The sequence below is a fragment of the Hemicordylus capensis genome, chromosome 7 (genome assembly GCF_027244095.1).
Source record: "Hemicordylus capensis ecotype Gifberg chromosome 7, rHemCap1.1.pri, whole genome shotgun sequence".
In the NCBI taxonomy this organism is placed as follows: domain Eukaryota; kingdom Metazoa; phylum Chordata; class Lepidosauria; order Squamata; family Cordylidae; genus Hemicordylus; species Hemicordylus capensis.
Window position 1 is genome coordinate 12,912,140 of NC_069663.1, and position 16,326 is coordinate 12,928,465.

The 16,326-nt window shown below is 45.5% G+C and overlaps 1 protein-coding gene across 2 annotated transcripts in view; it reads left to right on the forward strand.

Moving 5' to 3' along the window:
* The window catches only part of LOC128332706 (digestive cysteine proteinase 2-like), a 51,389-nt gene that overhangs the window by 2,028 nt on the left and 33,035 nt on the right, over window positions 1–16,326 (forward strand). Inside the window, exon 2 of one of the 2 annotated variants that reach the window (XM_053267323.1) lies at window positions 7,283–7,417. In XM_053267323.1, the coding sequence (XP_053123298.1) occupies window positions 7,384–7,417 (34 nt within the window). In that variant the 5' untranslated portion in view covers window positions 7,283–7,383. Of the gene's footprint in view, window positions 1–7,282; window positions 7,418–15,205; window positions 15,355–16,326 lie in introns of those variants that run through there. The other variant, XM_053267322.1, reaches the window with a different exon arrangement.

A 16,326-nucleotide genomic window follows, 5' to 3' on the forward strand; every position in this document is an offset into this window, starting at 1 on the left:
TGTCTCATGTCTCAGTGACAAAGGGGGACAGATTAGTGAGTCAGAGGGCTAGAGGGATCAAGACATTGGTCATCCCTTCTCTACTGCTCTGACACTATCCCTTTGATATGTAGAATGCTACTCTTAGGGACTTCCTTCCTTCCTTCCTCTTCCTCTTCCCCTTTCTTCTCCCTTGCAACACACACGCTCCTCTCTCCCTGCACCATGTGTGCAAAGATGCAGAATCTATCCCTTTGCATCCAGCTAGATAGATAGATTAGAGATCCTGACTCTCCACTTTACTATCTAGAATGGAGTTCACTAATAAAGACTCCTTATATTGATTTGAAACTATGAACTGGCTCCAAGTTTCTTTTACTCTCAGCATACACGCATGCCTAGGCAGACTCCGCTGTGTTGTGCCTCAGTGCACTCTGCTGTAATAGAAGGGTATCTCTTACCAGGGAAAATTCCCAACATTTTGCCCAAAAACTTATCAGCAACCAGTCTTTTAAGATAGGAGTGATATGAATGACCCAGAGACCAACCTGGCATTCTGTACCAACTGCAATTTCTGGACTACGTACAAAGGCAGTTCCACATAGAGCACATTGCAGTAGTCAAGTCTAGAGGTTACTAGCATATGTACCACTGTTTTGAGGTCATTTATCTCAAGCAACGGGCACAGCTGGCATATCAGACAAAGCTGATAGAAGGCACCTCTGGTCGCCTCCTCAACCTGGGGCACCAGAGAGAGGTTGGGATCCAGAAGCACACAGCAAAGCAGTGCCTCCCACCCCCCACCCCCTCAGACACTTCAGAAAGATACTATGGTTGACAGTATTGAAAGCCGCCGAAAGATCCAAAAGGACTAACAGAGTTGCACTCCCTCTGTCAATTCCCAATTGGAGATCATCCATCAAGGCCATCCAAGGCAATCTTTTAATCTGTATAAACTGCCTCAAGGCGCTTGTTTCAGTAGAATATAGATGTGTAGATAAACAAACAAACCTCAAACTGGTGCTTACAAAGGGACCAAAAATGGGTCTCAAAGCATGGTCTAAGGCAGGGATCCCCAACTTCTGTATTCCAGATGTTGCAGAACTACAACTCCCATCACCTGCACCTACAATTGATTGTGGCTGGGGATGATGGAAGTAGTAGTTCAGCAACATCTGGAGGCTGGGAACCCTTGTTCTAAGGGGACTCAACACAGCAACCTTGCTTAAGCTAAGCAGGTCTTGGTGTGGTCAGTGCCTGGATGGGAAACCCATGTATGCCACGTTTGGGGATAGGGCCATAGTTCAGTGGACGAGCATCTGCTTTGCATGCAGAAGGTCCCAGGTTCAGTCTCTGGCATCTGCAGGTAGGGCTGGGAAAGACTGATATCTTTGAGAGCCACTGCCAGTCCGCATAGACAATTCTGAGCTTGATGAACCAATGTTCTGACTTGGTATAAGGCAGCTTCCTGTGTTCCTATCTTACAGAAATTTATTGTGATCTCCACGATGCCCAACACGGTTTGAAAACCATAGGGCTGTTCACACAATCACAATTAAGGTAGGATCTGTGTTCATCTGCTAAGCAGCTGCTGGGTTGAAGGCTTCCTCCTACCTAGCAGCTGTACCCAGCTGCTGAATAAGGTAGAAGGAAAAGTCTTCCAACCCAGCCAGGGTTCCCTCTAAAAGGGATTCCCAGATGTTGTTGACTACAACTCCCATAACCCCCAAGCAAAAGCCATTGTAGCTGGGGATTCTGGGAGTTGTAATCAACAACATCTGGGAATCTCTGTTAGAAGGAACACTGAAACCAGCTGCTGCTTAGCATATGATCACAGACAGCGCTTCAGGCCTTGATTTCAACTCACACACAATTGGCAAACAGGAGCACATTCAGCTCCCGAATGAGGGTAGGCGGCTTCTGCTACCCCAATTCTGATCATGTGAACTGCCCTCATATCTATGGTTTCAGCCACTGTAATTGGCACTGTTTTGCTCTCCATTTTTGTCATCATTTGTTTTCATTATGTTCATTGTAGAGTATGGGAAACTGGTTTGTGTGATATCTTTATGACTCATGCTCCTGCAGGTGGTTAGATGTGTGCTTTACTTCTGCTCTGCGGACAGATATTTTTTTTAAAACCCATTAGGTCTATTGCATGGTAGAAGCAGTTTGTTCTGTTCTCTGCATATTCTTTTTTTGATTCTTTAAGCCCATTATATTTGTGTGGTTTTTGGCATCCTGTACCAAATTTAAATTTCACATTAGGTTATTTTGAAACAGTCTCTGGACTGTTTCTTGTAGGTATGTGCATGAATTGCGATTCAAAGGGTGATTCGTAACACATCCCCTGCACCTGTAAAACATGTGAGAGCAGGTGCACACCTGCTCCCTCGCTGCCAGTTCCTGAATTGGCGGTGCTCCTCCCAGTTATCTTGGTGTGCTGGTGGCGCTCTCTCTGATGCTGGCATGCATGTGGTCTCCGTGCTTGCACAGCAGCAATTTGCATGGTCAGCATGGCCGTCGTGATTCGTGCACACCCCTCGTTACTAGTATAAATATTTTTAGCTCTAAAAAAGATCAAGATTCTTATGATGAATCTTGATTCTTGATTCTCATGATTCTTAACAAAGAGGGCAGACGTTGATACTATCCTGAGTAAGATTATATACAGTTAGAGATGTGTTTTATTGTTTTCTCTCTATGTTTTGGAAATGTAGATAGTGTCCCCCAGGGCTCCATCCCACCCCCAATGTTTTTTAACATTTACATGAAACTTCTGGGTGAGATCTGGATTTGGAGCAGGGTGTTATCAATATGCTCATGACATCCAAATCTGTATCTCTATGACATCATCATCAGGAAATGTCATAGCTTCCCTAAATGCCTGCCTTCAGGCAGTAATGGGATGGATGAGAGATAATAAATAAAAGCTAGATCCAAACAGACAGAGGTACTAATGGTGAGAGAGGTCATAATTTGAGGGATGTAACAGAACTTCTGTTCTGGATAGGGTCGCACGCCCCCCAAAGGAACAGGTACATAGTTTGGGAGTGCTTCTGGACCCAGACCTCATCCGGGTGTTTCAGGTGGAGGCTATGACCAGGGGCGCTTTCTATCAATTTTGATTGATACGACAGCTGCATCTGTTCCTTGAAGATAATGATCTCAAAACTGTGGTGCACTCACTGGTAATTTTTCGGTTTGACTACTGCAGTGCGCTGCATGTGAGGCTGCCTTTGTATGTTGTTCAGAAACTTCAGTTCAAAATGCAGCAGTCAGATTGATATCTGGGGTTTCTCAGAGAGACCATATTATCCCTGTTTAAAAACAGCTTCACTGACTGCCGATATATTTCCGGACAAAATACAAAGTGCTGGTAATTACTGGTTACCTTCTTCTGCACGATTCTCACTGCACTCTAAGGTTATCAGGAGAGGTCTGTCTCCAGCTGCTGCCAGCTCACCTAGCATGACTCGGGATGCCGCCAGTTGCCTCCTTTGGCCGGGTCGTCCAGCTCTGCCCATCCTACGGCCATCAGCTGGGCTCCCTCCTTCCATTGGCTGGGAGCCTGATTGATGGGAAGAGGATGGGTGGAGCCGGGCGAGTGGCTGAAAGAGAGCTTGCAGTGGGAGTCCCCGCCTGGGGGAGGGGAGCTTGGAAGCCCCTCCCAATGCTGGGGAGTAAATTGGGGTGCATGTGCACATGCCACCACAAGGCGGCACCACCGCAAGTGTGGAAGCCCACTCTCCCCTCACTACACACCTGCTCCTTGGCCACACCTCTGAGCAAGAGTGTGCCAAAACCCTTTGAAAGAAGGAGCTTGGCTCAGAGATTCTAGGGGGAAAGGGTGTCATTCATTATGTTGTCACACATCCTGGGGAGGGAAGGTAGGAGAAAAGTTGCAACACGGGAGGAAGTGAGTTGTGGCTGAAATGTGGTGATGCATTCGTGCCTTTCTTTCTCTAGCGCAGCCTTTGCACGTGACCTTGCTTGACTCCTTATATTACATTTTCTTGCTTTCTCTTGATATCACTGTGGCATAAGCCCTCTTCAGACATTGTGTTGTGTAAGTATACAGATGTTTGCACACTTGTACATGTGTTTGTGTGATTGACCTGTGTTCATTTTAAAATTGTACCTGAGTGGATACAGATCTCCTAAAATGCAGGATACTGCTGGGAAGTGTGCTACTATGAGCAAAGAGGTGCCTGTTAAAGTGGTGATTCTCTTATATTTAGCAGGGGGAAAGCAGCTGGCCCTGTCCAGCCCCAAAACAGCATCCCTCCAGTGGCTGTTGCTGGTATCTGCCTCATGTTTATTTTTTGATTGTGACCCCTTTGGAGACAGGGGACCATCTTATTTATAGTTTCCCTCCCCCTCTCTATGTAAACCACTTTGAGAATTTTGTTGAAGAGTTCCATATAAAGATTGATTGATTGATTGATTGATTGATTGTTAAATTTGTATACCGCCTTTCAATCTCAAGGCAGTTCATGCAGAAAAATTAAAACTATAAAAATTACACAATTAAAATATTAAAAATTGCACAGTTAAAATAGAATATAAAAACATAGATCTGTCTAGAAAGATTTAAGATACAAACACAATATAACCATATAAAATACAAAGCAGCAAGCAGCAGCAGAGACAATCATATAAAAGCCTGGGTAAAAAGCCAAGATTACACACGCTTTCTAAAAACTGTGATGGAGACAGAAGAGCGAATAGCTACTGGGAGAGAATTCCAGAATTTGGAATAGTATTACTATTCATAGTAGTAGTTTGTAGTAGTTCAACATAACATGTGAATAACTGTACTTAGATACAAATCTGTACTTGTATTCTATGCTAGTTAAAGACTGTAATAAATTGGTTAGTTGGTTGGTTGTACTTGTGTATACTCTATAACAATTGTATGTGTGTTGAACATAAAGTGTGAATAGGGCTATAGTGGACAGAGTTTTGGTCTGAGCCTGGATCTGTACATGCGCCACACTGAAGTGGCAATGAGGTGGTAGAATGTTATTTCCAACTGCACACTCTGAAAGGCTTCTCTATGGAGAAAAATCTCCCTATAAGTGGAAAACTAGCACAGCAGGAACCAGGCTAGGATAGAATTTCCCTCCCTGGTGTACTCACTACTTTCATTTGCAGAGAGTATCTGCATGGAGGAGCATTTAAAAATATGAAAGAAAGAAAAACCACAACAGCAGTGGTGTAGCCCAGGGGTTCCCAACCTGTGGCTCTCCAGCTGTTGCTGAGCTACAACCCCCATCATCCCCAACTACAATTTATTGTGGCTGGAGATAATACGAGTTGTAGTCAGCAACATCTAGAGTAGCGAAGTTTGGGAACCCCTGGTATAGCCCCTGTTGTCGCTTCTGAATGATTTAGGATTACAGGTATGGTCAATAATATTTTTGAATACTCCCCATGCAAATACTCTCTGCAAATGAAAGGAAAAAGAAAGCACATCAGGGAGAAAAGTTGTACATGCAGACATGCTTTAAACTGAGTTCAAAGTCCTAATTGGTCCTAGACCAAGGGTTTCCAAACTTTGGTCCCCAGAAGTTGTTGGATTGCAACTTCCATCATCAGTTAAAGGCCATTGTGGCAGGGGGTGGTGAGAGTTGTAGTCCACCAACATCTGGGGACTCAAGCTTGGAAACCCTTGCCCTAGATCAGGGGGTGGGCAATGTGTGGCTCTACAGATAAACTACAACTCCCATCACCCCCAGCCACAATTTATTACAGCTTGGGGTGATGGGAGTGGTAGTTCATCAACATCTGGAGAGGCACACGTTGCCTACTTCTGCCTTAGACTAATCTCTTTTAATCACTCTCTTTTAGCCTAAGCTACCTAACAGGATGGATGTGGAATAGTCCCCTACCCATGAATGTCACCTGAGGATGGGATGGATGGATGCCCGCCCTCTTTTCATATGACATCCCATTTGATTTAATCTTTTCCTGTTCAATATCTCAGCATAAAATGACTATTTTATCTTTGCACAGATTTCTCAGATTTTCCATCCATCCATCCCAACATTCTATTTGCTTTAAGGGTTGCCAACTCTTTAGCCAGCCCAGGTAGCTTTGTCTTTTACAACACCTTGAAGTTCTTCACCTTTTGACCTCACTTTGTGTAAAACAAAAGAACTATGTATCTTTTCTTTTTCTCTTATGTAGACATGATGCCTGGCATCCTAAGGAATGGGCAGCGCACCAGGAAAACACTCCCATGCTTTGGAGACTTTTCTGAGCTCTGCAGCACACAGGCTGGGGGAACTATTTTGGCTGCTTTCTGTTTCACTCTGAAATAATCTGCACCTGAAAACACGTCCCTTTGGGTTGCACAACCCTCAGGGACGTATTTTTGGAGGGCACAGGGCATATCCAGGGAAGGCTTTTCCAGGATTCTGCCCCATCCCCAGCATCCCCGCCGTATATGCACCACACATGGCAGTGATACCCCTTGCACATGATGTCGTGTGTTCATGGGTTTGACCCGATCGCCAGAGGGCTCGCATGAGCTGGAAGGAGAGGAAGGGAAATAAAATGCACCCAGAAGCGGGAGGGATCAAAAGAAGCCAGCTGGCAAACGCTGGCTGGGAATGAACTCTGGAGGGCTCGTGTGACCTTCCTGTGGCTCCCAGCCAGGTTCTTTAAACCCGTGTGCTCAATGGTGGCTCTGCCCGTGTGACTCCATAGGCCACCTAAAATTCCTATTGACCACTAGGGACATTAGGAGTAGAGGTAGAGAATATAGGACTGCCCCCGTGCTCTCTCTTATTTCTGTCACTCTGCTCTAAATCTCTTCTGATTGGTAGACTGATATTCATGGGATACTCCCTTCTTCTGTGTTCTCTCTGCTCCTTTTTCCTTCCACCATGTGGTAGCTAGTCCAGGTCCAGGCTTCCTATCTTAGTTTTTAACTTCTTCAAATAAACATTTACTTGTTTTAGCCCTTGAACAGCTGTCTCCAAAGCTCCTCTGTGAACTCTGTTCTCATCAAACTGGGTTTCTTTGATAAATAAGGGATTGTTTCAAATTCTCACCTTCATCACTTTGGTGACCATGTGTCACTAGACAAAGTGAGCCTTCTTTCATCTATGTTAATGTCACAATGCATTTGTTAAACTTTAAGGTATCTCAACACCCCTTATTGTTTTAGCTTGATATGCAGACCTTAGAGGGTGATAATGGTTATTTCTGTGCCATAAAAAGCTACAGCTCATGTCTACATATCACGTAGCTGTTAAAGCCACAAGAGGTGACTGGGTCATTTTTTCCTTGTTAGGTAGCAACCCTACGTTCCCTGTATAGCATGAGAATAAAGCTACCTCTAGATATCAAGACAGAAAAGACACCTCTAACACACCTCCATGACCACACAAGGAGATGATACACCCAGAATGTCAGACATTTGCCAAACGTGAGTTAGTTTTCAGTTCGTTCTCTGAGGGCAAGCAGGCCTCCTTTTTGGAAGATGCATGATCTGCAAAGACTACCACTGCTACTAGTTTACTACTGCTACTGCAACTATAAACAGACCCAAGCGTATCTAGTCCAGCATCCCGTTTCCTACAGTGGCACACCAGATGCCTGTGGGAAGTCCACAGACAAGAGATGAAGGCATGTCCTCTCTCCTGCTGTTGCTCCCTGGTAACTGATATTCCGAAGCATCCTGCCTTTAACTTGGAGGTAGCCTATAGACTAGTAGCCAGTTATAATCCTGTGCTCCATGAATAAGAATATGCTATTAATATTTATATCCCACGTTGCTGCAAATGTTTATATATCGCTTTGCCACAAAAGTTCTCAAAGTGGTTTAGATAAGATACAGGGTGGGGGGGGGGATACTTCCCTTTCCAAATGGGCTCACAATCTAAAAAGAGACTTTCTGGCGGGTGACCTCTTGGGAAGCGCCGCCAGCCTTACCGGGCCTGGTTGAATGGCGGAGGGATCAGAAGACCCGGCAACAGGGAAGGGCCCACACCAGCAGCCGTCCATCTTGGGAGCGTGGGAGGCTGCCACGGAGCAGCCGCCCTGGGCCGTGCATAGAGAAGGCACCTCCTGATGACATCAGGGAGGTACCACAGGGAGAAGGATGGGGCCACGTGGGGGGTGAGGGAACAAAGGAATGGGAGACAGCTGCCTGTACTCAGCAGGGACGCAGGGTGGCGTCTGCTCAGTTTGCCAATGACTATTTAGAGCAGGGCTGCTCAACTTTGGCCCTCCTGCAGATGTTGGCCTACAACTCCCATAACCCCTGGCTATTGGCCACTGTGGCTGGGGATTATGGGACTTGTAGTCCAAAAGCAGCTGGGGGGGCCTAAGTTGAGCAGGCCTGATTTAGAGTGTGAGCTGCCAAGGCTGAGATGGCAAGGAAGGAGAGCGCAGGATTCAGTGGGAAAGCCAGAGTCAGTCAGCGTGACCCCACTCCGCCTGGAGGAGGAGGACTTGGCTGATAGCTAACCCCTCCACTCTGATCTCTGAGGCCCCGCAGCAAAGGACCAAGGCGGGACGGAACCCCATCGTGACAGAAACATGTGGTAAATATCAGCAATAACCACTGGAAGGATGCTGTGTGTGAGCGTTGGATAGGAACAGTTGCTCTCCCCCACTAAGTTTAAAATAATCACCACTTTAAAAAGTGTCTCTTTGTTGAGTGAGCAGAGGTACAGGCTCTCATATAGCCATAATATTTATATCGGATATCATAATCCGTATCATATAGTCATATAGCCATAATATTTGCACAGATCTGCAAAAACAAAAAGCAAAATATTTCATTGTAGAAGAAGAAAAAGTTTGTCAAAGTTTTTAAAAAGCATTCCTTGAATGTAATAAATAAAAATAAGTAAAAAGTAAAAATAAGTTTTTAAAGTGTTAATTCAAAGGATCAGCATGGAAATTGCCCCGGAAATTGAATGTTTGGTGCCATGAAACAGCATGCCCAATGCTTACGTTTCCACAGAGATACAGTATTAGCACAATAGCAAATTTGGCCTGTAGTGCCATCTACTGCTTTCTGCAGGGTAGCTCCACATTTGAATTTTTTATCCTTTCCAAATGTGAGACATCATCAGACTTGCTGGGAGATTTGGGACACTGAGGAAGAGTGGGAGAACAAGTTAGGGGAAAGGGCTGGTGGATTCCCTGCCAGCAAAGCTTCATGTTAATTTAAAACTATTTGGGAGAAAGATGACAACACCCTATAAACAAACAAAAGGAAAATATCTTAGCTAGATGAGCAGATTGTGCTGTGGAATCTGAATACTGAAACTCACAAGAGGACTGAAGGTCTGAAGGGTAGCTTAGGAACATAGGAACAAAGGAAGCTGCCATGTACTGGGTCAGACAATTGATCCATCAAGCTCAGTATTGTCTACACAGACTGGCAGAGGCTTCTCCATGATTACAGGCAGGAGTTTCTCTTAGCCATATCCAGGGAGAGAACTTGGAACCTTCTTCATGCAAGCATACAGATGTTATTCCCAGAGCAGCCCCATCCCCTAAGGGGGATATCTTAAAGTGCTCACATGTAGTAGCCCATTCACATGTAAACCAGGGTGGTCTCTGCTTAGCAAAGGGGACAATTCATGCTTGCTATCACAAGACCAGCTCTCCTCCCTTATAGATCAGCTTTCCTCCCTTACGGCTTCGTAATATATCTACGTAATATATTGACAAGTTCCTAGTCTTGCAGAATTTTGCCAGTAGCCTAGAACAAAAGTCCAGTTCTGCTCTTGTGTCTTCAATAGCTTCAAGAGCAGATCTGCAGAATTAAGCTTTTCATGGCATGAAGATATACATTATCAGTTGTGAATGTCTGCACATCTGTGCTGTCAAGGATATAGCTACAGAGCTGGCGGAAATGTTGAGAACCCTAGATTCCGGTTACAGCCAGACTTCCTCCTTGCAAAATGGAGAGGGAAACAGAGCATGCATTAGACAGGCCTGAATTATTTGTTGAGCAAGTCCTGCACAAAGGGAAGTGAATGATTATGGTTATGAGTACAAGCTTTGTTCAGGAAAGCTTCAGGGTTTTACCACCTGCTGTTCTAGGTGTGGTCAATTACTATTTTAATTGGAGAAACTTTGTACGGGTTTTCCCTGGTAGCGTCCTTGCATAAATTCTGTTCTTCAAATGGGGCTCTTTGGGGATAGCTTCCTGGTGACTTGTGCCCCAGGCTAATTAGTATTTACTGAATGTAAGTTAATATAAATATTCATAGCAGTATTAGTGTTTGGAAGGTACCTTCCGGATTTTCCTCCCAGAGTACCTTGAGCTTATCCTGTTCGTTAGATTCAGGGAAAGGCCAATCTTGCCCTATGCGTCACCATCCTTTCTTCTCTGATTGTTTCCCTGATCCTCCTACAGATGTTGGACTACAACTTTCATCATCCCTGACTATTGGCCACGATGGCTGGGGATGAAAGGAATTGTAGTCCAATAATAGCTGGAGGGCTGAAATTGTGCAGACAGGAGGGGCGCCAACTGATCGGGGCGGGGGGACCTGCTGGCCTGCTCTTGTGTCTTTGTTCACTTGACCAGATTTATATCCTGCCTTCCTTTAGCATAAAAGCAACAGTGAAGCTGGCTTTCAACATCATTGATTAAACAAACAAAAAACAAACAAATTATTTGAAACAAAATTTTAAAATACAGGAGGACCTCGATATTCATGGGGGTTCCATTCCATGCTACAACCATGGATATGGAAACTGTGAATCATTTAAACTGTGGGTCATTGGAGCAATGGGGAATTGGAGATTAGGTTCCCGGTCATCAGAACACCTCAAAAAAACATCAAATGGTGTGGGGGGGGGGGAATGCGGAGGGAAGCTGCCTATCATCTTAGCTGCTCCCCCTGAGTCATGCTGTACCCTCGAATGCTGCAAAATCAGCCGAAAATCCTCTTAAAGAAATGGACGCTGCTGTCAAATCAGCCAAAGTTGATTGAAAGCACTCCTGGCCATAGCTTCTAGGGATGTGCACGAAAGGTTGTTCGGCACGGCGGGGGTAGGGCTTTAAGGGCGGGGGAGAGTGTACTCACCCCCCCCGCCGCATTTCCCCCGCCGGCGCTCTCGGAATTAGAAGCCCCTCGGGACGGCAGCGTTCCTCCCTGCCGTCCCGTTGCCCCCGTCGGCCGGAAGTGGCCGGAAGTCCCGTTCGCGCGTGCGCCCATCGTAACGGGACTTCGGGCTCACGCGCGAACGGGACTTCCGGCCACTTCCGGCCGACGGGGGCAACGGGACGGCAGGGAGGAACGCTGCCGTCCCGAGGGGCTTCTAATTCCAAGAGCGCCGGCGGGGGAAATGCGGCGGGGGGGGTGAGTACACTCTCCCCCGCCCTTAAAGCCCTACCCCCGCCGGCGCCGAAACGCCGAATCGCCCCCACCACCCGAAACGTTTCGGCGGCCTTTTCAATGGCCGCCGAAATGTTTCGGGCTCAAGCCTAATAGCTTCCACCTGAGATACCAGGGTGAGGCCTGGGTCCAGGAGTACTCCCAAGCTGCATATCTGCTCCTTCTGGAGGAGTGAAATCCCATCCAGCACAGGAAGATCTAACTCATCCCTCATACAATGAGCACCTCCATCTTGCTTGGATTCAGTTTCAATTTGTTATCTCTCATCCAGCCCATTATTGCCTGAAGGCAGGCATTTACAACAACAACACAAAAATATTTATATACCACTTTTCAACAAAAGTTTACAAAGCGGTTTACATAGAGAAATAATAAATAAATAAGATGGATCTCTGTTCCCAAAGGGCTCACAATCTAAAATAAATGTAAGATAGACTCCAGCAACAGTCACTGGAGGTACTGTGCTGGGGGTAGATAGGGCCAGTTACTCTCCCCCTGCTAAATAAAGAGCATCACCATGTTAAAAAGGTGCCTCTTTGCTCAGTTAAAAGAGGCATTCATTTATTTAGGGAATGATTCATTCATGCTCATGTTCAGTCTGAAATTGACAGAACATGCAAGCAAGATCTGCTGGTGATGGTTGGAGCCTGGAATACCAAAGTTGGAAAAGGTAAGGAGGAAAATATAGTCGGCCTATTTGGCCTAGGAAGCAGAAACAAAGCAGGAAAACGACTTATTCATAAAGTAAAGTGTGCCGTCAAGTCAATTTCGATTCCAGGCGACCACAGAGCCCTGTAGTTGACTAACAAGCAGAAGGTTGCCGGTTCGAATCCCCGCTAATACTATATCAGGCAGCAGCGATATAGGAAGATGCTGAAAGGCATCATCTCATACTGCACGGGAGGAGGCAATGGTAAACCCCACCTGTATTCTACCAAAAGAAAACCACGGGGCTCTGTGGTCGCCTGGAGTCGAAATCGACTTGACGGCACACTTTACTTTATCCCTCCTCCTGCTCCAAGCCACCTTATGGCGCAGTGGGGAAGCAATCTGTCTAGAGAGCAGGAGGCTATTGGTTTGAATCCCCACTGGTGTGTTTCCCAGAATATGGGTGGGAAACTCCTATATCGGGCAGCAGCAATATAGGAAGGTGCTGAAAAGGCATTAGCTCATACTGCGCAGGAGAAGGCAATGGTAAACCACTCCTGTATTCTACCAAGAAAACCGCATGGCTCTGTGGTCGCCAGGAGTCAACACCGACTTGACGGCACAACCTTCCTCCCCGCCCTGCTTCATTTGCGCCAATGGAGTTGTGGGGGGCGGGGCAGGGTTGACATGAATTTTTTTTTTGGTAACTTCTTGGCTTCCTTGCACAAATCTGCCAGCAAGGAGAAGCACCATTCCAAAACAAAAATCTAACTTTGCCTTACATCATTCCAGTTTTGCATAAGCAAAAAGGGAATCCTGTGGCGAGCCAGGAAGGGAGAAAGACAGGAACTAGCGTGCCTCCAGAGAAATAAGTAAATAAATAGGAGGGAGGAGGCAGAGGGGAGGCGAATGCTGGCTGTGGGATTGCACAGAAGTAAATGAATCATGATTCAGTTCAGTGGGTTTCCTTTTAAGTAAGTGATTATTCTCTCTCCCTGCCCTTTGTCTTGTAATAAGTGGGATTGCACAGAAGTAAATTAAGTTTGATGGGCTTCCTCTTCAGTAAAAGTCCACGAGAAAGGGTTGGATTCAGAAATCTGCTCAGCTGCACTAGTATGAATCTCTGGCTAAAGCAGCAAATTAAAAAGGGGAATGCACAAAAGAACCCCGGTGGAAAAATAATAATAAAACCCCTCCGATCTCCTCCATTTCCCCTCCCCTTCTGTGCTGACAAACTCAAGTCATATTGGAAGCAAGAGGAGGAGGAGGGAGGTGTGGGGTTTGGGATCTGTGGGGAGGAAAGGAGGGGAAAGCCAAGATTTCTCCCTGCCTGTGTCTCTCCCCGTGGCAAGGGGGTGGAGGAAGCAAGCATGGGCGGCAGTGGGAGGGGGAAGAACTGTCCCTACTTCAACATGCTGCAACGCATACACTCTTGTTGCAAGCCTCCCTACCATGGAAAAATACAGCTACTTTCTTGCAATGCTATTACGACGTTATAGGGCCATAACGCATCATTAAAATCCGAAACAAGGCATCAGAAATATGGACGGCACCCTGCTGACAGCGCAGCGAGCACGATGTCAAAACACTGGCAATACGGAGGGGCGCTTATGGGATACGTGGCAGCGTGTAATCTGAAAAACTCCCAGGAGGGACTTAGATGGATATTAGGGGAGTAACAGTAGAAGAGAAGGCATGCCCTCACCTCTTTCCTGTGGGCCTTCCAGAAGCATCTGGTGGGCCACTGTATGAAACAGGATACTGGACTAGAGAGATCTTGGGCCTGATTCAGCAAGGCTTTTCTTATGTTCATGCTTTTGCTTGCATCTCTGCAAGTATGAAGTACTACTACTACTACTACTACTACTACTTATATACCGCTTTTCAATAGAAGATTCCAAATTCTAGAGTTGCCAGCCCTCCAGGAATCATCATCAGTCTCCATAGCCCCATTCAGACATTACGCCGTATGTATCTGTACACATGTCTGTACACTTGTACATGCTTTTGTGTTCCTGCGTTAATGTTAAAAGCAAACCTGCGTACAGGCCCCTCAAATGCATGGCACAGATACGAAGTGCAGTGGTGTAGTTGCATTCAACTTAACATGTGAATAGCTGTACCTCTGTACACTGTACACTTGAATGTAATGTGTGAATAAGGCTGGTGACTCTTGAAAGCAATCCTGGATATTTTAATGACCTGATATTGTGCAAAATTATTGGAAAACATATGAGGAGTGGGAATCTCGAAGAAATCTCCAGTTAGACTTGGCAACCCCAGTTGTTGCTTTTTTTTTTTTTATTATTATTATTATTATTATTATTATTATTATTATTATTATTATTTTATTTTAATATGAAAGCTGAAAATTCAAGGAAGGGGCCTGGAATGGATCTGAGGTAGGGTTGGCATCATTCTATTGTCGGAATAAGGGACTTGGAGCGGGGGGATATGTGGGGATAATCAGGGCCTGAATGCTGTATGTGTTTTGACCACTTTCAACTTAAACTAGTTAGATTGCTTCTCCTCTGCTTATTGATAAAAAAATGGTTGGCTGAGCTGGCACACATAATTTATGACATAATTTTGTTATTTAGAAAGAAAAATGTTGTTAGCTAACAATAATAGGTTTAGGTTTCACACATGAGCAGTATCTAGTTATCATCACTTGCATGATTTTCATGACCCTGATATCTGGAGAATGGTAAGTTAGCCAGTCATTAATGTTAATGTAGGACTGTTAATGCAGGTCTGTTGGCAAGCCTAGGAGCCCGCCAGAACTACAGAGTACTCTGATAGGGAAGGAGAAGGGAAAGGAGTTGAAGCTCGTGAAAGGACTTGGAGCTTTATTTCATTATTAGTGAAAATAACTGGTTTGATCTAAGCCATAGGTTCTTCCCATTAGCTGAAAATAAGGGACAAATGGTGTCCTGTAAAGGACAGACAATTTTGGACTCAAATAAGGAACATCGCTGCTAATAAGGGACTGTTAGTAACCGTAAAAGACGAGCCTCCCGCTCCCTCTTCCCAGAAAAAAGATGGCAATGCTTGCCTCCTAAAGGAGCCTCCCTTTATTTCCACACACTTCCTCAACCAATCATGTTGCAACTGTCTCTCTGCCACAGAGAAGGAGAGCAGTGAGGAAATGCAAGAGGAGGCTCCGCCCTCAGAGAAGGTTTCACTGTCCCCATTGGCTGGCTATGTTTCTGCAAAAAGGGGGTGTCCGTGCCTGTTTGACAGGCTGGAGCAAAAGAGAAGGAGAGGAGAGAAGAGAGGCTGGTGCTGTCTGGAGAGATGGAGAAGCATTGCTGTTTAGTTCTCCTTTGTTCCTGGAGCTTTGCTTTAGGTAAGTTTCTGTTGAGGGATGCCTAACAAAGCATGTTTGGTAGTCAAAACTCTTGTGGCCACAGGGTTTTCGTTCCTAGGTGCAAATTCTACTCCAGAGTAAGCCAGTCACCAGCATGGTTACTCTTGATAGGAAGCTGCTGTCTACTGAGTCAGATCGTTGGTCTGAGTCAGATCATTGGAGAGGAGAGCTGGTCTTGTGGTAGCAAGCATGACTTGTCCCCATAGCTAAGCAGGGTCTGCCCTGGTTGCATTTGAATGAGAGACTAGAAGTGCAAGCACTGTAAGATATTCCCCTCAGGGGATGAAGCCGCTCTGGGAAGAGCAGGAGGTTCCAAGTTCCCTCCCTGGCTTCTCCAAGATAGGGCTGAGAGAGATTCCTGCCTGCAACCTTGGAGAAGCTGCTGCCAGTCTGTGAAGATGATACTGAGCTAGATAGACCAATGGGCTGACTCAGTATATGGCAGTTTCCTATGTTCCTATGTCCATCTAGCTCAGTATTGTCTGCACTGCCTGGCAGTGGTTTCTCCAAGGTTTCGGCAGAAATTTCTCCCAGCCCTAAGACATTCTGTACTCAAAGCAGATACTCTGCCACTGAACTACAGCCCCATCCCTTAACGTGCAAATATATCCAATCATAATCCTATATGTAATTAGAATTGCCAACTGACCAGAAAAAGCAACTCTAGCCTGCTCCTGTGCCATTTAACACTAGCTTGATTTGCAGAAATTGACTGATGAAGCTTTCCACCACATGGAGATAAACACAATCACTGGTTAATGTCTGTGGATCAAGCTGCTCTTAAAGATAAGGAGCAAAGGCCTGTAAAGAAGTTGGTAATCCTGCATGATGTAACCTTGTTCTCTGATGTCTTATGTTCCAGTACTAGTCATAAGACAGGACTAGTCTGAAACTTTATAATGTTTGTTTCTTCTATATAGGCATTGTTGTGTAACACTTTGTGTGTTTGTG